Raw genomic sequence first — 21,868 nt, 5'->3', positions numbered from 1 at the left:
AAATGATCTCCCTCTCTGTTCTCACCAGTCTTAAGCCCTCTTTCAGGAGATTTATATGAACACTTATAGCAGCTTAGTTTTGATTGGTGTGGGGTTTTTTTTCCTTTAAGCAATTTGAAAAATAGCTTCCTTTCTATACCCGTCCCTTTAAATACGTGGTCTCTTTCTACCAAACTGGCATAAAGTCAATAAATTCTTAGACAGGATGCTGTTGACAGAATGTGAATACTATAATAAGCTCTGTAGCAGAAATGATAGTACTGTGATAATTGATGTCTGTGTGCAGAGAGGATTCCAGCTATTAGGATCTAGCAAATAATGTAGAAACTTTCCCTTCCAGGCTGTGTGTGCAGACCCCTGTATTTTATGGTCACCTTACTTATCTTCCTCCCTGTTTCTTCATGATAGAAATAGAAAAATGAAGGCAGATAAAGACATGGCCCATCCAGCCCATCTACTCTCCCTTTCACTCCCTTAGAGGTCCTATGTACTTGGCCCAACTTTCTTGATCACCTCTATTGGAAGGCCATTCCATAAATTTCATCTTCCATGAAGTATTTCCTCAGGTTACTTGAGTCTATTCTTTCACCTTTGTTCTAGGCTTCCTTATTCCAGAGCTTCATTTCAATTGAACAAGACTCCTCGCCTTTGCATTTATGCCACGTAGATATTTACACTTCTCTATATCTTCCTTCTCCTGTCTTTTTTCCAAAGTATACATATTGAAATCTTTGTCATAAAGCGTATGGGAACAGACTTAAAGATCATTGACCATTTTAGTAGGCACCATCTGGACCGACTCCATCCTGTTTATATCTTTTTGAAGGTGCGGTCTCCAGAATTGTTTATATAATATTCTAAATGAGGTCTCACCAGAGTCTTATACAGGAGCATCATCACCTTTCTTTTTTTTTTCTATTGGCTATTCCTCTTCCTATGCACCCAAGTATCCTATCTTTTGCAGTCCCCTTTTTCTACCTGGTTGGCCACCTTAAGATTATTACATATGATCACTCACAAGTCCCACTCCTCTTTTGTACACAAAAGTTCTTCACCCCCTAAACTGTACTATTCTCTTGGGTTTTGGAGTCCCAATGCTTGACCGTGCATTAAATCATAGCTGCCAAATTCTGGACCATTCTTCAAGCTTCGCTAGGACCTTCCTCGTGTTACCACACCATCAAGGGTGTCTATCCTATTGCAGATTTTGATATCATCTGCAAAGAGGCAAACATTACCAGACAGCTCTTCAGCAATTTCACTTACAAAAATTTTAAAAAGAACTGGTCCAATCAGCCAATACCCTGTTTTACTAATCGTATTGTGAAATTAAGTATATACTACTACTACAACTACTACTTAACACTTCTCAAGAAAGATATAGTAGAATTGGAAAAGGTGCAGCGAAGGGCGACTATAAAATGATAGCGGGGATGGGACGACTTCCCTATGAAGAAAGACTAAGGAGGCTAGGGCTATTCAGCTTGGAGAAGAGACGGCTGAGGGGAGACATGATAAAGGTATATAAAATAATGAGTGGAGTGGAACAGGTGGATGTGAAGCGTCCACGCTTTCCAAAATACTAGGACTAGGGGCATGCGATTAAACTACAGTGTAGTAAATTTAAAACAAATTGTAGAAACTTTTTCTTCACCCAACGTGTAATTAAACTCTGGAATTCATTGCCGGAAAATGTGGTGAAGGCGGTTAGCTTAGCAGAGTTTAAAAGGGGTTGGACGGTTTCCTAAAGGACAAGTCCATAAACCGCTACTAAACGGACTTGGAAAAATCCAAAATCCCAGGAATAACATGTATAGAATGTTTGTACTTTTGGGAATCTTGCCAGATGCCCTTGGCCTGGATTGGCCGCTGTCGTGGACAAGATGCTGGGCTCGATGGACCCTTGGTCTTTTCCCAGTATGGCATTACTTATGTACTTATGTACAGTGCTACCAACTGCCACCAGGGCCTCCCAGACAGACCCTAATGACATGACCCTCTATGGGACTGAGCCAAGTCTACTCTGTCCTTAGTCTCACCTAACCATGCTCTCTCTGTCCCCAACAGAAATCATAAGCCACACATCACCCATTATTCAACCCACAGCACCAAATGTCCCCTTCCTTTCCTCCCTCCCCCACCTTGCCTCTTTTCCCATCCACAGTAAACCCAACACCACTCAAATAAGAAACATAATCAAAATCTCCACTCCGCCCTCCCCCAATAAAACAAATAGGAAAAGCCCTCACTTTAATGGTGTCCTCATGTATACAGCAAGGGAGCATTACACTAAGATCCCAGTTTGCCCAAGTACATAGGTGAGCAGTCATATTATTACTCAGTTTTAAGGAGAGCAAACCATCCATGTCTGCCCCCATGTACTTGGGGAAACAAGAGATTCATCTCTTCACTCTGTATAGAATTCTAAAAAGTTTATCTCATGCCGTGGAAAAAAAAAGTCTTGATGTACACACAACGTGCACTTATAATAAGTCTCATTCCTTGTCATCAGCAGCAGATGAATCCATTACGAATGGTTGTGTCCACCTACCAGCAGGGGGAGATAGAGAACACTGAAAACCATAGTGCCTCTAGGGCAGCTAGCACCATCTGCCTCTCAGTATTTCTCTATCTCCCAGCAGGGTTGGATGCAGCTGTTCAGCTCCTTGAAGATTCTGCCTGGGGTGGCTCTTGTGCTTTTGCCAGTTGTAGCAGGGGTGTTATGGCTAAGTGGAGCCCACTTTTAAAGGCACATAGGTTCGCCCTTTCCCTGCCTTACCCATCCCCCTGTGTGGATGCAGGCATATAGGTTTGCCTTTCCCCTGCCTTTCCCACCCTCTTCTGCCTCCGGAGTACCTCTGTAGCTGTTTGCCTCCAACTTTTCTCACAGTGTTAAAAAAAAAAAATCACGCATTGACAGCGCTGCTATTTCTGAGGCTTTTCCTGACTGTGCAGCGTGACCAGAGCTCGTGGACTCGGTCCCTTTGAGATAAGAGCGGTACTCAGCTCCTCCGGGAAAGGCCCGCGACGGCGTTTCGATCGGGGTGATTTTGGTGTGAAGCTGCCATTTTGAATTTTATTCTGCCATTTTTTGGCAATGGCTGCTGAGGGAGTTAAGCGCTGTTCCTGTTGCGGCAAGCGCAGATCAGCAGTGGGGCTCTAAAACGTGCTGTTTAGACGGTAGAGCCAATATGAGCATGGCGAGCGATGATTCTTCTCGCTCGATGGAGCTGGCAGCGGGCGCCATATTGGCGCGCTGCATGGCTCGACCCCCGCGGTTGCGGAGGAGTCTGAGAGCAGAGGGGCGCCTCGGGCCGAAGCTACCAGAGGAGCTCCATTCCCCCGTGGCTCCTAATTCGGAGACGGTAGGTCAGTGAGTTTTTCTCCCCTGAGTTTGTGCTTATTTACATAAAGCCTTCATGCTGAAAAGAGCTCTGCCGCAGGTGTCTGACACTGCGTTGCTACCTGGTTCCCCTCCGACTGATGAATGCCCGGGGCTGCCAGACATGGATGCCCCTGAGCGTTGGATGCACGCTAAGCATAGACGGGTAAATTCCCCGTCGGAGAGTAGCGCCCCCCCCCCCCCCCCCCCCCCGTGGTCGAGCTGTGGGGACTCTGAGGGATCTGGCAGGCCTTCGTGGTCTGAAGAGCCAGAGGAAGGGGCCGGTTTGCCACTGGATCTGGTTGATCCCACTGCGGTTCGGATTTTCCACCGCAATGAGCTGCCAGCACTTATCTCTGATGCCTTACAGGCCCTCTCTATTGAGGACCCTGTTCAAGGCGAGGCCTCCTCTGGCAATCCGAGGATGGTGAGTACTAAGAAGCCTGCTCATGCCTTTCCTTTGCATGACTCCATCCAAGAGCTTCTTTTTGCTCAATGGGCTGACCCCGAGGGGCCCTTGAAAGTGGCCAGGGCGATGGGGCATCTTTACCCTCTGAGTGAGGAGCACTTGGCCCGTTTTGGGATGCCTAAAGTGGATGCCTTACTCACGGCGGTGACAAAAAAAGACCACCCTCCCAGTAGAGGGAGGGGGTTGCCCTGAAGGACATTCAGGACCGTCGCCTGGAATCCGCGCTAAAACGGTCCTTTTGAGATTTCGGGCCTAGCCTTAAGGGCGTCTGTTTGCAGTTCTTATGCTGCTCAAGCCTGCCTCTCTTGGTTACAACAGGCAGTGGAGAACAGCCTGTGGATGGTGCGTAGTCCCTCGCTGAGGTTGCACCACGAATGGAGTCGGCCTTGTCATTTTTAGCTGACGCCCTCTATGATCTGGTCAGAGCTTCGGCTAAACAGATGTCTGTGGAATTGTCCGCCCCATGCCTTCTATGGCTACGGCATTGGGCGGCTGACGTGGCCTCTAAGCAAAGGCTTGTGAAGTTGCCCTTTCGGGGCCTTCTGTTATTGGAGAGGAGTTGGAGAAGATTGTTAAAGACCTGGGGGATGCTAAACCCCAGCGGTTACCTGAGGATAGGCCGCGGCCTTCTTCCAAGGGTCAAGGGTTTTTTTTTTTGGGGGGGGGGGGGTTTGTTACATTTGTACCCCGCGCTTTCCCACTCATGGCAGGCTCAATGCGGCGGGCAATGGAGGGTTCCCTCCTCCTGCAGACCTTACTTCCGTGAAGCTAGAAGGTATTGCCCGGGCGCTCTGCTGGGTTTACTCACACGTGCCCGCTTTCAGCAGAGGAACTCCTTTCGCTTGGACAAACGCTCCGCAGCGGCAGGCTCAAGGCCAGGTTCAGGGCCATCCTCCACAATGATGGGACACCGGTCCATGCCTCCTTTACAGCTGTAGGAGGACCCTTTCCCTCTTTCTCGAGGAGTGGACCAAGATTACCTAAGATCAGTGGGTCCTGGACCTAATAGAGTTACCGATTGGAATTCAATGCCCCGGTGAGAGACGTTGTTTGTGGAGTCCTGATGCGGTACTGCCGTCAACGGGCGGCGGTAGAGGAGACCTTACAAGTCTTGTTGCACCTTGGAGCGGTGATCCCTGTGCCTCCCACCGAACACGGCTGCTGTCATTACTCCATTTATTTTGTGCTGCCACGAAAAGGTGGGTCTTTTGGCCCATTCTCGACTTAAAGAAAGTCAACGAGTCACTAAGAGTGCAGCATTTTCACATGGAAACCCTGCGCTCCGTCATTGCGGCAGTACAGCCAGGAGAATTCCTCACATCTCTGGACCTAAAAGAAGCTTACTTGCACATTCCTATATGGCCCTCGCACCAACGGTTCCTCCGGTTTGCGGTGTTGGGAAATCATTTCCAGTTTTGGGCCTTGCCTTTTGGCCTCACCACAGCTCCCCGAACCTTTTCAAAGGTAATGGTGGTAGTAGCTGCTTTTCTCAGGCGAGAGGGAATCCGGATTCACCCATACCTCGACGACTGGCTCATCAGAGCGGACACTGCAGAAGAGAGTTGTCATGTAACAGCCAGAGTGGTCTCAGTACTGCAATCTCTGGGCTGGGTTGTCAATATACCCAAAAGTCACCTGACCCCCACTCAATCTCTAGAATATTTGGGGGTCTGGTTCGACATGGCCTCGGGGTGTGTCTTTCTACCCAACCAAAGGCAGTGCAAGCTTCAGAATCAGGTCCATCTGCTCCTGAGGATGCCTCGCCCGCGAGCTTGGGACTTTGTCCAGCTGTTGGGGTCGATGACGGCCACCTTTAAAGTGGTGGTGCCATGGATGAGAGCGCATATGAGACCTCTACAGATTGCCCTGCTTCAACGATGGTCTCCTATGTCCAGGATTATCAACGCAGACTCACGTGACTCTCTGAGGCCCAGCTCAGTATGGAGTGGTGGCTCTCGGACAGCATGCTGTGGCGAGGAATGCCGCTAGTGCTTCCTGATTGGTGCCTGGTGGTAACGGATGTCAGCCTGAAGGGCTGGAAGCACATTGCCAGGGAAGCTATGCCCAGGGTCTGTGGATCTAGTAGATACCGGGTTTGACTTTTTTGATCCTGTAGCTGTTTTTAAGCATAGTTAGAGACTCTGCTTGTTCTTCCAGACCCACTTCCGTTTCAGCCATGCGGTTACCCAGTTCCGCTATTTCTCCTCGGAGGTCGGCTCGCAGTGTTGCCAGATCTTTGCGCATAGCCTTTAAATCTGATCTAATCTCCTGAAGCCAGGTGCATAATGTGGCCCACAAATCATGCTGTTGTGAAGGCTCTTCTCCAATCTCACCGGGCAAAGAGGACTCTGGCGAGATCTGTTGATTTTCTACTGATCAGGCGCCATGTTCCTCGGAGTGCGTAGCCGGAAACATCGCCTTCCGTGAAATGCATAAGCTTGTAAATCGAGTGCTTTCGTTCGCGAGGTTGTCATAACATATGCAGCACTTGTTGCCCTCCATTCGGGAATGTACCCCGCGTGATCTAGCATTGAGGAAGCCGTTAGTAAAGCTAATTTTTGGCAGAGGCTTGGGAGCTCCGTTTTCAAGCTTCCATTCAGATCTGTGACATCACGTCCTCCTTCTCTGATAAAATTCAGTTTTGTAGCAAAACGATAAATCCCCAGAGTGGAGCACTGCTTTAGGGGATGGGGCATATAATAGCTGCTATTTTCCAAGAGCTTCTCCCTTTATATAACTTACAATATATTATAGTATAGTGCAGTTTAGTGTCACTACATTTGTGTATATTTATAGGCCTAATTTGTAAGCATAACTTTTAAGCTCCTAAATTAATCTTATTTTAAGCTGTAAATAGGTTATAAATTTAGGAACTAACTTTTTTTTTAATTGAGCCCTTAGTTTCTTTGTGTGTTCTTTGCATACATGAAAAGGTTGTAAGCTATTGTGCACTTATGGGTAAAAGCATAGAATTGTGTTGTTGTGACAGGCTTAAGACCTCCATTTTTGCTTGCACAGGTGAAACTGGCATTGGTAAGTCAACCTTAATGGACACAATATTCAACACAAAGTTTGAGAGTGATCCAGCATCCCACAATGAGCCAGGAGTCAAATTGAAAGCAAGAAGTTACGAGCTTCAGGAAAGCAATGTCCGCCTGAAGTTAACAATCGTCGACACAGTAGGATTCGGTGATCAGATTAATAAAGATGACAGGTATGTGTTTGAGGGTATAGTTTATTTTCTGAGCCCTCACTAACCTTCTGCTTTTTTTTTATAATTGGTTAGGTTACTCTGACTGAATTTTGGTGCTTGAGTCATGTATTAGTTATTATAATCCCATTATTTTAGTTTAAATGGAACCTGTTTAATCTCTTTTTCTGTTTGGGTAAAGCATGATTATAACTATGTTTTTAAATAAAATTAACTAGGTTCCGCTTTCCTAGTTTTATAGGGAAAAATGTTTTTAGGTTGTTCTGAACAATAAATAAATGTGTGTTGCTGATTTAGAAACAGAGAAAATTAAGGCAGATAAAAACCCATATGAGCTACCTAGTGTGCCCATCATAGTGGAGGAGTGGCCTAGTGGTGAGGGCACTGGTCTTGATATCCAGAGGTGCCCTGTTTAATCCCACTGCTGCTCCTTGTGATCTTGGGCAAGTTATATAACTCTCCATTGCAAACGGAGCAAAATGTAAATAAATAAAATAATAAATAGGCGTAACTATGGCATGGCAACTACCATATTAAAAAAAAAATGGCTTGCCAACCCTACTTCCCCAGTTTTTTTTTTGGCATCTTCCACCCACCTACCCTCCCTTCCCTTCCTCCCTCCTTCAAAGTTGAGGATATCGCCCTGTTCCCTCATGCTCCCAATGGAGCAGACCAACACTTCTTAGTTCCTGTCCTCCTTCACACCCCTCAGTGGTCCTCCAGCCTTCTAGTTTGTGGCAAGTAGTGCTAGTGATCAGTGGTCGACCCTGGAAGCTTTAGTCACTTACAAATCCCACCTATGTTGATGCTACTTCCTGTTCCTGATTAGGTGGAAAGTGACAGAGACAACAAGGCTTCCGGGGTCAGCTATTGATCACAGGCACTGGTCTCGATGATCTGGAAGGGAAATGAGGAGGTGCCAGTCTGTGATGAAGGGAGGAGGGTGGGGTCAGAGGGAGAGATACAGCAAGGAAGGGAAACAGAGATCTGACCATGGGAGGTGGCAGGGAGGGAGGAAAAATGCTGGACTTGGGGGCGAAGGGGGGGGGGAGAGATTGCTTGAACCATAGAGGGAGAGAGAAAACATAGATGTGGGTAGGGATGTGTCCAGATTGGGGAAGAATGCGAGAGACCTGGAAACAAAAATGGAGAGAAGTACAGAGAGCTGTGGAAGAATAGCCTAATGGTTAAAGCAGCCAGCTAAGAGCTAGAGCAGAGATCTTGAGGTTGTCCATTTAAAAGTCCCAGTGTAGCTTTTTTTTTTTTTTTTTTCCCAGAAGTGCTGTGAGAAGACTTCCAGAGAGGGAGAGATCTTCATTGTTAATAATTTGCTGGGAACTTGTTTTTAAACTTGGGGAAAGGTAGACTTAGATATTTTAAGTTACTCTGCTCACTTAGCAAAGGAGTTTAAGGAATAGTTTTTCTTGGTATATAAAGCCTCTGTTACGGTTCCATATGCTAGCACTTAAGGGGGCTATTTTACTATAGTATCAATATAAAGCACAGCTAATAAGCACAGGAAGCCTCAATTGAGATTTTAATTCCCTCCCACCCCTGGCCTAATCTCTGATTTATAGTCCCTTGACCCAATTAGGAGTCTACAAATTTAATTAGGGCATCTCTATCGGCAAGTAATTAGATCTTAGCAATACAGTCTATTTAGATCCATAGAGCGGAACTTACTAATAACATTAAAATAATAATAATAAAAACTAAATATTAGCAGAGCCTTGCATATAACTCAATCTTAGGGGACTTTAGTTTACATATTCCCACTCCATTAGCAATTTAATTAAGAAATCACCAATAATATGCAGACAGCAGTCCAGCAGTAAGATGGGGCTGTCCAGTTGCTATCCAGTCTTTTGCACTGAGTGTCACGTGTTTATCTCCCAGTTGGTGAGAAGTTGTATGTGTGTACTCGGTGAGCTCCTAGCACATGGGGAAATGGTTCAATCTCTGGAGGGTAGAATAGCAGACTTGGAAGAGCTAAGGCAGACAGAGAAGTTTCTAGAGGAAGCCAACAGAGACATAGTAGAGAAGTCCCACCTCCAGTCTGGCAACCTCTGTGCTGCCATGGAGGAGAAAGGTCTCTGGAAGGGACAGCATCAATGTGGAGAGGCAGGAAATGATACTATAGGCAGGACCTGCCCTTCAAGGGATGCATTATCCTCTTGCACCGAGGATGTCTCCAGGGCTTTTTACCAGGTGGGAAAGGTAGGGCAGCAGTTGTAGTTGGAGATCCTATCATTAGGCATGTAGATAGCTGAGTGGCTGTGGATGTGGGGATCGCTTGGTCACTTGTCTGCCTGGTACGAAAGTGGCAGATATCACATGACACCTAGGTAAGATTTTAGATAGTGCTGGGGAGGAGCGTGCTGTCTTGGTACATGTGGATACTAATGACTTAGGAAAATGTGGGAGAGAGGTTCTGGAAGCCATTAATTTAGGGTCTTGGGTAGAAAGCTGAAATCCAGAACCTCCTGGGTTGCATTTTCAGAAGTGCTCCCCATTCCACACGCAGGACCCAAGAGATAGGCAGAGCTCCGGAAGTCTCGATGTGTGGATGAGGCGATGGTGCATGGAGGAGGGTTTTAGGTTTGTTATGAACTGGCCAATGTTCTGGGGAAGGGGGAGCCTATTCCAGAAAGATAGGCTCCACTTTAACCAGGATGGGCTTGGGTTGCTGGCATCAACATTTAAAAGGAGTTAGAGCAGTTTTTAAACTAGAAACTAGGGGAAGGTGATCAAAAGCGCATGGTTCAGATCAAGGTATCTTGAAAAGATATTGCAAAAATAGGGAAGATAGGGTATCCCGATAGCGAGGTTGCAATAGAGACCATAGTATATCAGGGGGCTCTTTTTCAAAGCACACAGACACACAAAGTAGCATAGTAATTTATGGTACTTTGTGTGTCTAAGTTCTTAGAAAATGAGCCCTAATGAGTATTTAAAGTGTGGACAGATTTTCAAGATGGCAAATTTATCAACTGCTGAGCAAGTTGTGAATATGAATGAATAACATTGTTTGAAATGTCTTTGTGCAAATACCAGCAGCCTAAGAAATAAGATGGGAGAGTTAGAAATATTGCACTAAATGAAAGATAGATATAATAGGTATCTCTGAGACCTGGTGGAAGGAAGATAACCAATGGGACAGTTTCATACCAGGGTACAAATTATATTGCAGTGATAGAGTGGATTGAATTGGTGGCGGGGGTAGCATTGTAGGTTGAGGGTCTTGCAATGAATAGACTTAAAATTCTGCAGGGCACAAAACACATTTTGGAATCCCTATGCACAGCAATTCCATGTGTAAAGGGGAAAAGAATAATAGGAATTTACTACCATCTACCTGGCCAGGTTGAACAGACAGATGTAGAAATTTTATCAGAAATTAGGGAGGCTATCACACTGGGAAACACAACAATAATAGGTGATTTCAATTACCCTATTTACTGGGTAAATGTAACATCCGGGCATACTAGGGAGGTCAAATTTCTTGATGAAATCGAGGCCTGCTGCTTTATGGAGCAGCTGGTTCAGGAACCAGCAAGAGGGGGGTACAATTCTAGACCTAGTCCTTAGTAGAGCACATGTTCTGGTGCTGGGGCCACTTAATAACGGTGATCATAACATGATCAGATTTGATATAACGTCTAGAGTAAGTACACACATAGCATTTAATTTTCAAAAAGAATATGATAGAATGAGGAGAATGGAAAAAAAAACTTAAGAGGAGCAGCTGCAAAGGTCAAAAATTTATAGAGTATGGATGCTATTCAAAAATACCATCCTGGAAACCCAGACCAGATATATTCCATGTATTAAAAAAGGAGGAAGGAAGAGGGGGGAGGGGGGGGAATAGGTATGTCATGGTAAAAAATAGTAAGGTCAGTTATGTTTTGATGTCTATTGTACCTTTTACTTGAACCAATATGTGGAAGGTTCATATGTTGTATTCTATGGCAGATGTTCAATAAAATTATAAATAAACACTTAAGAAAAAAAAATAAAAAAAAAGAGGAAGGAAGTCCAAACGACAGTTAAAAAGTGAGGTGAAGGAAGCTATTACAGTAAAAAAAAAAAAAAAAAAAAAACTTCAGAAATTGGAAGAAGGATCCAACTGAAAAAAAAAATCCTTCAGAAAGTGGAAGAAAGATCCGACTGAAAATAATAGGATACAGCATAAAGAATGGCAAGTTAATTTAAAAGCGCTAAGGAAGGTAGAGAGAGACTCTGAGAAAAAGATTGTGTTGGAGATAGCACATAATAAAAACTTCTAGCTATATTAGAAGCAAGAAGCTGGTAAAAGAATCAGTCGGACCACTAGATGACAGGGGAGTAAAAGGGGCATAGCAGAGAGATTAAATGAATTCTTTGCTTCGGTTTTCACTGAGGAAGATGTGGGAGAGATACCAGTGCCAGAAATGGTATACAATGCTGATGAGTCAGAGAAACTGAAACAAAACTCTGTAAACCTGGAAGATGTAATGGGGCAATTTGATAAGCTGAAGAGAAACAATTCTCCTGGACTTGATGCTATATATCCCAGAGTACTGTTAGAATTGAAAAATTTAACTTTCAAAGCTATTTGTAAAAATCAAGCATGGTCCTGGAAGATTGGAGGGTGGCCAACGTAGTGCCTATTTTTAAAAAGGGTTCCATAGGTGATCGGGAAATTATAGACCAGTGAGCCTGACGTTGCTGTGAGCAAAATGGTAGAGGCTATTATAAAGACCAGTATTACAGAGCATATACCTAAGCATGGATTAATGAGACAAAGCCAACATGGATTTAGTCAGGGAAATTTTGCCTCACCAATCTACTACATTTCTTTGACAGAGTGAATAAACATGTGGATAAAGGTGAGCTGGTCGATTTATTGTATCTGGATTTTCAAAAGGCATTTCACAAAGTATCTATCGGAGAGTCATAGGTTAGGAGGTAGTGTTCTATTGTGGATTTAAAACTGGTTAAAGATAGAAAACAGAGAGGTGGGTTAAATGGTCAGTATTCTCAATAGATAGTGGAGTTCCCCAGGTGTTTGTTCTGGGACCGCTGCTTTTTTACATATTTTATAAATTATCTAGAGACAGAAATAACTAGTGCAGTAATTAAATTTGGTGATGACACAAAGTTATTAAATTGCAAGAGGACCTTACAAGACTGGGTATCCAAATGGCAGATGACATTTAATGTAAGCAAGTTCAAAATACATGTGGGAAAGAGTAACCCAGACTATAGCTATGTGATGCAAGGTTCCACATTAGGAGTGGCTGTCTGGAGAAAAGATCTAGGTGTCATCGTTTGATGATAGGTTGAAACCCTTTGCTCAGTGTATAGCAGTGTGTAAGAAAACAAATAGAATGTTAGGTAATATTAGGAAAAGAATGGAAAACAAAAACGAGAATGTTATAATGCCTTTGTATTGCTCCATGGTGTGACCACACTGCAAATACTGTGTTCACTTCTGGTCACTGCATTTCAAAAAAGATATAGCAGAATTAGAAAAGGTACAGAGAAGGGCAACGAAAATGGGACAACTTCCCTATGAGGAGAGGCTAAAGTAGCTAGGACTCTTCAGTTTGGAGAAGAGACTGCTAGGGGGAGATACGATAGAGGTCTGTAAAATACTGAGTGGAATGGATAGAAGTGAATTTCTTGTTTACTCGTTTCCAAAAATAAGGCTAGGGGCATGCAATGAAGCTGAGTAGTAAATTTAAAACAAACTGGAGAAAATATTTCTTCACTCAATGTGTAAGTAAACTCTGGAATTCGTTGCCAGAGAATGTGGTAAAAGCAGTTAGCTTAGGGTTTAAAAAAGGTTTGGATAATTTCCTAAAATAAGTCCATATGCCATTATTAAGATGGACTTAGGAAAATCCACTGCTTATTTCTAGGATAAGCAGCATAGTCTGGTTTTACTTTTCTGGGATCTTGCCAAGTACTTGTGACCTGTATTGGCTACTGTTGGAAACAGGATACTGGGCTTGATGGACCTTCAATGTGTCCCAGTATGACGATGTTTGAATTCCTATGTTTTTAGTGTCAACAATTTTTTATTGATGACACTCAAATATAACAGGCACACTGAAAATCATCAGAGACAGTTATATCCGTTACAACTAAGTACATTCCTCTGCAGACAGTCATCATCAATACTTTTCATATATATATGCCATTTATCCCTAAGTTCCTATGTTTTTATGCTGGACTGCAGGTAGGGGAACAGGGGAGAGAGAGCATAGGAATGGGGCACATGAGAAAGGGAAGAGATAAGAAGAAGCTTGACTCAAGGAGGGACAGGGAGACAGAAGGGTAATGCTGGACACAGCCAGAGGGATGGGGACAAAGAGGGCAAGTTCTGAACATAGGGGAGAGAGAAGGATGGGGATACAGAAGAGGAATATGAGCCAGGACATATAGGGATATAGAGGAGAATGATAGTGGATATGGAGAAAGAAGTGTCAATTGGACCAGAGACCCTAGAAAGAACATAAGATGGATGGGACTCATGGGTGGAAGAATAGAGGTGAAGATGACTGGGACTTGGTGATTGAGTGTGAGAGTTTAGGGGGGGGGGTCGGAGCAGAAACCTATGGAGAGGAGAGATGCAGAGGGACATGGCAATTGGTAGGCATCAGTGGAAGTGTATTGATGGTTTGGGAGGATGAGTGAGGGTGTGATATATGGGGTAAGAAAAAGGGACTGAACTGTAGGGAAAAGCTGAAACATAATGAGAATGACCTGGAAGACTGGAGAGAGAATAAAAGGCATTGAATAGGGATGGGGTACTTGGGAGAGGGTATGAGAGAGAGGAGTCTCTGAAGGGGTTGAGTGAGGGTGGAACTAATGTTAAAAGATGGAGAAGGAGAGGTAGTAGAAGATGGGGTAGTGGGTAATAGAAGAATGTCCTAGAAGTAAGGAGAGATGAGGATGGAGCTGGGGCTGATGTGGGGATAAGGCAGTAAAAGTTAGGTGAGGGCTGAGAGGGTCTAGTCCACTAACATATTGTCTCTGTCTTGGAGGAGGGGAATTGGAGACAGGGGAAGAAAAGATACGGGGGGGGGGGGGGGGCAATGGGAGTACTGGAGAGGAGATGAGAGGGAGATGACAAAAGCTGATAGGTAATTGAGAGGTGAAAAGGAGACTTAAGGTAAGAGGGAGAATGAGAGGTAAAATCAAATGGATAGATATAAATACAGAGAAGAAAAAGTGGAAAAAAAACATAAAAGAGAAAGTCGGTGCCAGTTAAATGTAGGCAATATGAGAGAGGAGAAATGGAATGACAAACTTGGAAAAGAATTTAGGAGAAGATTGATCCAAGGAAAGTGAAACAAAGTCTGGGACCTGCCCAATAAGAATGAAATGCTCAGACGACAAAGGTAGAAAAGGAAATATTATTAATACTTTTTAATTGGGACGTATCCACTTTGGGTACATTTTTGTTCTGGTTTTGTATTTTGTAGATTACAGGAGAAAATGCATTTCTGTTTCTCTTACAAATATTGCCCTACTTAGAGAGTCTGGATTTCTTGGGCAAAAGGGAGAGGGCTCATGGAGTGGAGGAGTAGCCTAATGTTTACTGCAGTGGCCTGAGACTCGGGGAAACCAGGTCTGATTCCCACTGCAGCTCCTTGTGTCTCTGGGCAAGTCATTTAACCCTCCATTGCCCCAGGTACAAAATAAATACACGTATATAATAGTAAACCGCTTTGATTTATAACCACAGAAAGGCAAACATCAAATCCTATCTCCTTTCCTGTTTTAGTTTTTGTCTGCATGCTTGTGTAGTTCCTTATTCTTTATAATATGAGGATCTATCCATGTCCTGTGCATGTGACTGAGGTGATGGATTCTGCTAGCATGTAGTCTGTGTAGGAATTTGTAACTGTACAGTTTGTTCTAGTTTCCCAGTGGTAGGTATATTGGATCTCTAGAGTCCAGTATAATAATTATAGCACTGCTTTTTCACAGTGTGCTAGGGCTGCTATGGTTTGGTAAGTTTGCTATATAGGTTTTGAATGTGTCTTAGCAACATAAAACACAACCTTGCAGTGTGTCATGTTCAAGACTAATGGTCTTTACAGGATGTGAGTTATTTCACAAAAACCTATCTGATTTAATCAGTGTTCAGCAGTGGAAGGAGTATGTGCTGCTCCTGAGGTGATAATCACAAATTGAATATATTTTTTTATGATGTATTATAAGAGGGATAGCTCTGTTGTTGGGGAATATGAAGTTTGTGATACAGAACTGGAGCTTCAGGGTTTATTTGTCCAGTCCTTTAGTGAATCCAGGTAACACCACACAGCAGAATTTTTTATAATGGCAGTTTTACGGTAGCTGAAACTAGCTAGAGCAGGAGGGCTTCTTTATGCATAGAAGTTCATGCTGTCTTATATTGCAAATTTAAAAAGGGGGTTGGGGATATAGTTGTGGACATGATTTGCAGAAATGGCTGCCCCATGTTGTCACCCCAAATATTTCTGTCTAGAGAACTATTGCTACCCATCCTTGCCATCTAGTATCCCTTCCTCTCCCTTTAGAGAGCCTATGTATATGTACCAAGCTTGCTTGAGTTCAGATAGCCTTCATCTCCTCCAGCTCTACTAGGAGGCCATTCTACACTAGATGAATTTGTAGAATTCATCCATCCTTTCCGTGAAGAAGTATTTCCTCGTGTTACTCCTGAATCTGTCCCCCCCTTCATCCTATGCCCCCACATTCCAGAGCTTCCTTTCAAATGAAGAGAGAGTTTTGCTGGGCCTTAAGCTTGATTTTTTTTTTTTTTTAATATCTGTAAAGTGTTTCTTCAAGTTTGCAGTTAAGGGCAGGGACTATTTTAGAAGCACTGACAATAATGAAAAATTAGTTTCAGTTTGAACAGTAGGGATATATTGAGAATTGTTTCAAAATTTATTTTACACCATTTTTAAGTCCTTCTGACTTTGCTACTCCAACCGCTGTGACTCTAAATGCTGCTTTAGAATACATATGGGCACTATGGAGACAGATATAAAGCATGACAACATGAATAAGGGCGCAGACTTAGGAGATATTATGATTCCACTTAAAATTAAAGGCAGCCTATTTCCCAGGATGCATACAAACATTCATTAATTTCCCTGTTGAGATCCTTCCCCTGATGTGTCACAAAAATTTGGAGCGGCTAGGACAACAAACTTAGGTGTCGCCCTGAAGGACATTCAGGACCGGCGCCTGGAATCAACACTAAAATGGTCCTTTGATATTTCGGGCCTAGCCTTAAGGGCATCTGTTTGCAGTTCTTATGCTGCTCGAGCCTGCCTTTCTTGGTTACAACAGGCAGTGGAACAGCCCGTGGATGGTGCGGAGTCCCTCGCTGAGGTTGCACCGCGAATGGAGTCGGCCTTGTCATTTTTAGCTGATGCCTTCTATGATCTGGTCAGAGCTTCGGCTAAACAGATGTCTGTGGTGGTATCCGCCCGCCGCCTTATATGGCTACGGCATTGGGCGGCTGACATGGCCTCTACGCAAAGGCTAGTGAAGTTGCCCTTTCGAGGACTTCTGTTATTTGGAGGAGTTGGAGAGAATTGTTAAAGACCTGGGGAATGCTAAACCCCAGCGGTTACCTGAGGATAGGCCGTGGCCTTCTTCCAAGGGTCAGGTGGTTCCCTCCTCCAGACCTCGCTTCCGTGAAGCTAGAAGGTATCGCCCGGGGTGCTCTGCTTTGTTTACTCAACGTGCCTGTTTTCAGCAGAGGAACTCCTTTCGCTCGGACAAGCGATCCGCAGCGGCCGGTGCTAGGCTTGGAGTTCAAGGGCGACCCTCTCAATGATGGTGTGCCGGTCCACTCCTCCTTTACAGCTGAAGGAACACGCCTTTCCCTCTTTCTCGAGGAGTGGACCAAGATTACCTCAGATCAGTGGGTCCTGGACCTGATCAGAGAAGGTTACCGAATGGAATTCAGTGCCCCGATGAGAGACGTGTTTTTGGAGTCCCGATGCGGTACTGCCGTCAAACAGGCGGCAGTAGAGGAGACCCTACAAGTCTTGTTGCACCTTGGGGCGGTGATCCCTGTGCCTCCCGCTGAACACGGCTGCGGTCGTTACTCCATTTACTTAGTGGTGCCGCAAAAAGATGGGTCTTTTCGGCCCATTCTTGACTTAAAGAAAGTCAACAAGTCTCCGAGAGTGCGGCATTTTCACATGGAAACCCTGCGCTCCGTCATTGCGGCGGTACAGCCAGGAGAGTTCCTCACAGCTCTGGACCTAAAAGAAGCTTACTTGCACATACCTATTTGGCCCCCACACTAACGGTTCCTCCAATTTGCCGTGTTGGGAAGACATTTCCAGTTTCGGGCCTTGCCTTTTGGCCTCGCCACAGCTCCCCGAACCTTTTCAAAGGTAATGGTGGTAGTAGCTGCCTTTCTCAGGAGAGAGGGTATCCGGGTTCACCCGTACCCTCGACGACTCGCTTATCAGAGAGTCATTGTGTCACAGCCAGAGTGGTCTCAGTACTGCAATGTCTGGGCTGGGTCGTCAATATACCCAAAAGTCACCTGACCCCCTCTCAATCTCTCGAATATTTGGGGTCCGGTTTGACACGGCCTCGGGGTTTGTTTATCTACCCCACCAAAGGCAGTGTAAGCTCAGAATCAGGCCCGTTTGCCTCCTAGGATGCCTCGCCCGCAAGCTTGGTACATTGTCCAGCTGTTGGGGTCGATGACGGCCACCTTAGAAGTGGTGCCATGGGCGAGAGCGGCATATGAGACCTCGCAGATTGCCCTGCTTCAACGATGGTCTCCGATGTCCCAGGATTTGACTTAGGGATTTGATCGGTTTTGTGTTGAACATAACTTTTTTTTTTTTTTTTCAGTAATTGAGTTTTCGCCTGTGAACATGCATCCATTTTTCTAGAAGGTTGTGCATGTTTGACTATTTGAAATTGATTGTATGAGGATTAATACTAAGATATTGCATAAATTTAGTGGAGAGAGCATTTTTGTCTAGGAGTAAGCTTAAGGGATTGGAAGAAAACATTAAACGATATGAAGATAGGCAGGAGCCTTGGGGGACCCCGCATCTGTTGCTCCAGTTTGGGGTTGTCTGCATTTTTTTGACCTTGTATGATCTACTTTCCAAGAAGCCTCTGAACCATTTTAGAACATTGCCTGTGATTTCCATTTCTTCGATGTCCTATAGTAGGAGAGTAGGGTCTACTAAGTGGAATGCTGAGGACAGATCAAATTGAAGTAGCAGTGCGCTTTTCCTTCACTTAACAGTAGTCAAATGTGGTCTAACATGGAGGAATCCTGATTGAGATGGTGGAAGAATATCGTGCATGTCCAAGAAGTGAGTGAGCTGTTAGGATTACCATTTGCTCCATTAATTTAGTAAATAATGGAATGGAATGGAGGCTTTTGGTTCTGTTGAAACCAGTTGACTAGGTTGGTTGGGTCTTTTGGTATTGGTTTATTCCTGTCATCAAGCAGATGAAGCCATTACGTATGGGAGATAGAGAGCACTCAACTTTTCACAGTGCCTCATGGCCAGCCAGCTCCACTGCATCTTCAGTATTCTCTATCTCCCCAAGCAGGGTGGCTGCAGCTTCTTCGAGCTCCATCAAAAATCTGCCTGGGGGGGCTCCTGGCTTGCCAGTTGTTAGCCAGGGTGTTAGAGGCTATAGCAGCTTCACTTTGAAGGCACATAGTTAGCCCTTTCCTGCCTTACCCATGCCCCCGTGGATGTGGACATATTAGCTTGCTTTTCCCTGTCCTTTCCCACTCAGTGGATGCAGGCACATTGATTCGCCTTTCCCTGCCTTTCCCACTCATCTGAGCCTCCGGAGTTCTTATTACCTCTGCTTTCCTCACAGCGTTAAAAAAAAAAAAAAGAAGAGAAGAGAAAAAAAAAAAAGGAACAGAGATTTTCCTTTGATTCTTCTATGGACCGGAGCTGTGATACTCGGTCCGGTGAGGTAGGAGTGTGTTCTAAGTCCTCCGGGGTGGGCCCGCGATCGGGGCATTTTGGCGCGAAACTGCCATTTTGAATTCCCCGCCGTTTTCGGCGATGGCTGCAGAGAATGTAAAGCGCTGTTCCCGGTGTGGCAAGCGCAAATCAGCAGCGGGCTCTGTAAATCGTGGTGGTACAGGTGTAAGAGCCAGCCCGAGCATGGCGAGCAATGATTCTTCCCGCTCAGAGCTGGCAGCGGACGCCATTTTGAATTCTCCGCAAAGTTGCGGCCTCCGTAGAGACGGAGAGCCCTGAGACCGGGGGGGGGGGGGGGGGAAGACCTCGAATTGAGGCTATTCAGGGAGCGGCTAGCCCGGAGGGCTCTGGGTGCCCAGGGCGTTTTTCTCCCTGATTTTGTGTTGTTATTGCATAAGCATACATGCTGAAAAGAGCTCTCCCTCAAGGGTCTCTGAGGCCCCTTCTATTGTTCCCCCTGGTGGATTCTGGCCTGGGACTGCCCGCTGAGGCTATTTTCCCTGATAATTGGCATAAAGGAAAAGCGTAGAAGGGCTGATTCCCCTTTAGATTGTGGTGCACCTCCTTCTCTTCCCCCCCCCCCCCCCCCCCCCCCGTGGTCAGGGTTCAGAGAGTTCTGGCAGGCCTTCGTGGTCTGAGGAGCCAGAGTCAGGTGCAGAATTACCACAGGATCTGGATGATCCCTCCACGGTGAGGATTTTCCACCATGATGAGCTGCCAGCGCTTATTTCAGATGCCCTACAGGTCCTTCTATTGAAGAGCCTGACAGTGGCACGGTCTCCTCTGTGAATCCTAGGATGGCTAGTACCAAAAAGCCTGCTCGAGTCTTTCCTTTGGCATGACTCCATCCAAGAGCTTATTTCTGCTCAGTTGGGTGACCCCCGAGGGACCTTTGAAAGTTTCCAGGGCTATGGGGCAATTATACCCTCTGCGTGAGGAGCATTTGGCTCGCTTTGCAAGGCCTAAAGTAGATGCCCTTGTCACTGCGGTGACAAAGAGAACTACCCTCCCTGTGGAAGGAGGAGTTGCCCTGAAGGATATACAAGACCGTAGGCTGGAAGCAGCACTTAAACGGTCCTTTGAAATTGCAGGTCTTACTGTTCAGGCGTCTGCATGCAGTTGTTATGCTGCTAGAGCCTGCCTTGCGTGGTTTGCAACAGGCAGTGGAACAGCCCGGAGATGGAGCGGAGCCCTTCTCTGATGTGGCTCGCGCTGGAGTCGGCCTTTGTCCTTTTTGGCTGATGCCCTTTATGATATTGTCAGAGGCTTCGGCTAAACAAATGGCAGTAGCAGTGGCGGCTCGCTGTCTTATTGGCTACGACATTGGGCTGCGGACATGGCCTCTAAGCAAAGGTTGGTGAAGTTGCCCTTTCAAGGCCTTCTCCTATTTGGTGAGTTGGAAAAAAAAATTGTTTAAAGGCCTGGGAGATCCAAAACCCCAGCGCTTGCCCAAAGATAGGCCGAGGCCTTCCTCGAGGGCCAGGCGGTCCACTCCTCTATTGACCTCACTTCCGTGAAGCTAGAAGGTACCGCCGGGGCGTTCTGCTGGGTTCACTTCTCGTGCCCGATTTTCAGCAGAGGAACTCCTTTCGCTCAGACAAGCGTTCCGCAGCCACCGCTCTAGGCCTGGAGCTCAGGGGAGACTCTCTCAATGATGGTGCGCCGACCCCCTCCTCGCTTCCTGTCATCGGAGGACGTCTTTCCCTCTTTGCCGAGGAGTGGGCCAATATTTTCTCAGATCAGTGGGTTCTGGACCTGATTAGAGATGGCTACAGAATAGAATTCAACACCCCAGTAAGAGACGTGTTTGTGGAGTCCTGATGTGGTTCTGCCGCCAATCGGGCGGCGGTAGAGGAGACTTTGCAAGGTCTGATTCAGTTAGGGGCCGTGTCCCCGATACCTCCCGCCGAACACGGCTACGGCCGATACTCCATCTACTTTGTGGTGCCGCGAAAAGTGGGTCTTTTTTGCCCTATTCTGGACTTAAAAGAATTAAACAAGTCCCTGAGAGTGCGGCATTTCCATATGGAAACCCTGCGCTCCGTCATTGCTGCGGTACAGCCAGGAGAGTTTCTCACGTCTCTAGACCTGAAGAAGCTTACTTGCACATACCAATTTGGCCCCCGCACCAGAAGTTTCTGAGGTTTGCGGTGTTGGGAAAACATTCCAGTTCCGGGCCTTGACTTTTGGCCTCGCCACAGCTCCCCGAACCTTTTCGAAGGTAATGGTGGTAGTAGCTGATTTGCTCAGGCGAGAAGGGTATCAGGGTTCACCCGTACCTAGACGACTGGCTCATCAGAGCAGACTCTGTAACAGAGAGCTATCAAGCTACAGCCAGAGTGGTCTCTACTTCAATCTCTAGGCTGGGACGTCAATATGGCCAAAAGTCACCTGACCCCCTCGCATCTCTAGAATATTTGGGGGCCAGGTTTGACACAGACTCGGGCTATGTATACCTACCGAGCTAAGGCGGTGCAAGCTTCAGAATCAGGTCCGTCTGCTCCTGAGGATGCCCCGCCCGTGAGCTTGGGACATTGTCCAGCTGATGGGATCGATGACAGCCACATTAGAAGTGGTGCCCTGGGCGAGAGCGCACCTGAGACCTCTACAGTATTCCCTACTTCAAAGATGGTCTCCAGTTTCTCAGGATTATCAATGCAGACTTTCTTGGCTCCCTGCGGCCCGACTCAGCATGGAGTGGTGGCTCTCAGACAGCATGCTGCGGCGAGGAATGCCGCTGGCGCTCCCCGATTGGTGTCTAGTAGTGACAGATGCCAGCCTGAAGGGCTGGGGCGCAGATTGCAAGGGGAAGCCTGCCCAGGGTCTATGGA

The 21,868-nt window shown here is 45.9% G+C and overlaps 2 protein-coding genes across 7 annotated transcripts in view; both read left to right on the top strand.

The window, feature by feature from the left end:
* Positions 1–667, top strand: part of LOC115462094 (septin-11-like) — a 155,376-nt gene extending 154,709 nt beyond the window's left edge. Inside the window, exon 8 of the mRNA XM_030192133.1 lies at positions 601–667. Within this exon, the coding sequence (XP_030047993.1) occupies positions 601–667 (67 nt within the window). The remainder of the gene's footprint in view (positions 1–600) is intronic.
* A 6,202-nt stretch (positions 668–6,869) lies between these two features.
* The window catches only part of SEPTIN11 (septin 11), a gene marked incomplete at its 5' end in the record, with an annotated part of 103,225 nt that continues 88,226 nt past the window's right edge, over positions 6,870–21,868 (top strand). For all 6 annotated transcript variants that reach the window (XM_030190574.1, XM_030190572.1, XM_030190573.1 and 3 more), the window contains 1 exon segment: positions 6,870–7,065. In XM_030190574.1, the coding sequence (XP_030046434.1) occupies positions 6,870–7,065 (196 nt within the window).

The sequence above is a fragment of the Microcaecilia unicolor genome, chromosome 2, assembly GCF_901765095.1.
Source record: "Microcaecilia unicolor chromosome 2, aMicUni1.1, whole genome shotgun sequence".
Classification (NCBI taxonomy): Eukaryota; Metazoa; Chordata; class Amphibia; order Gymnophiona; family Siphonopidae; genus Microcaecilia; species Microcaecilia unicolor.
The sequence above is the reverse complement of the archived record's forward strand: the minus strand, read 5'-3'. Positions and strand labels throughout refer to the sequence as shown.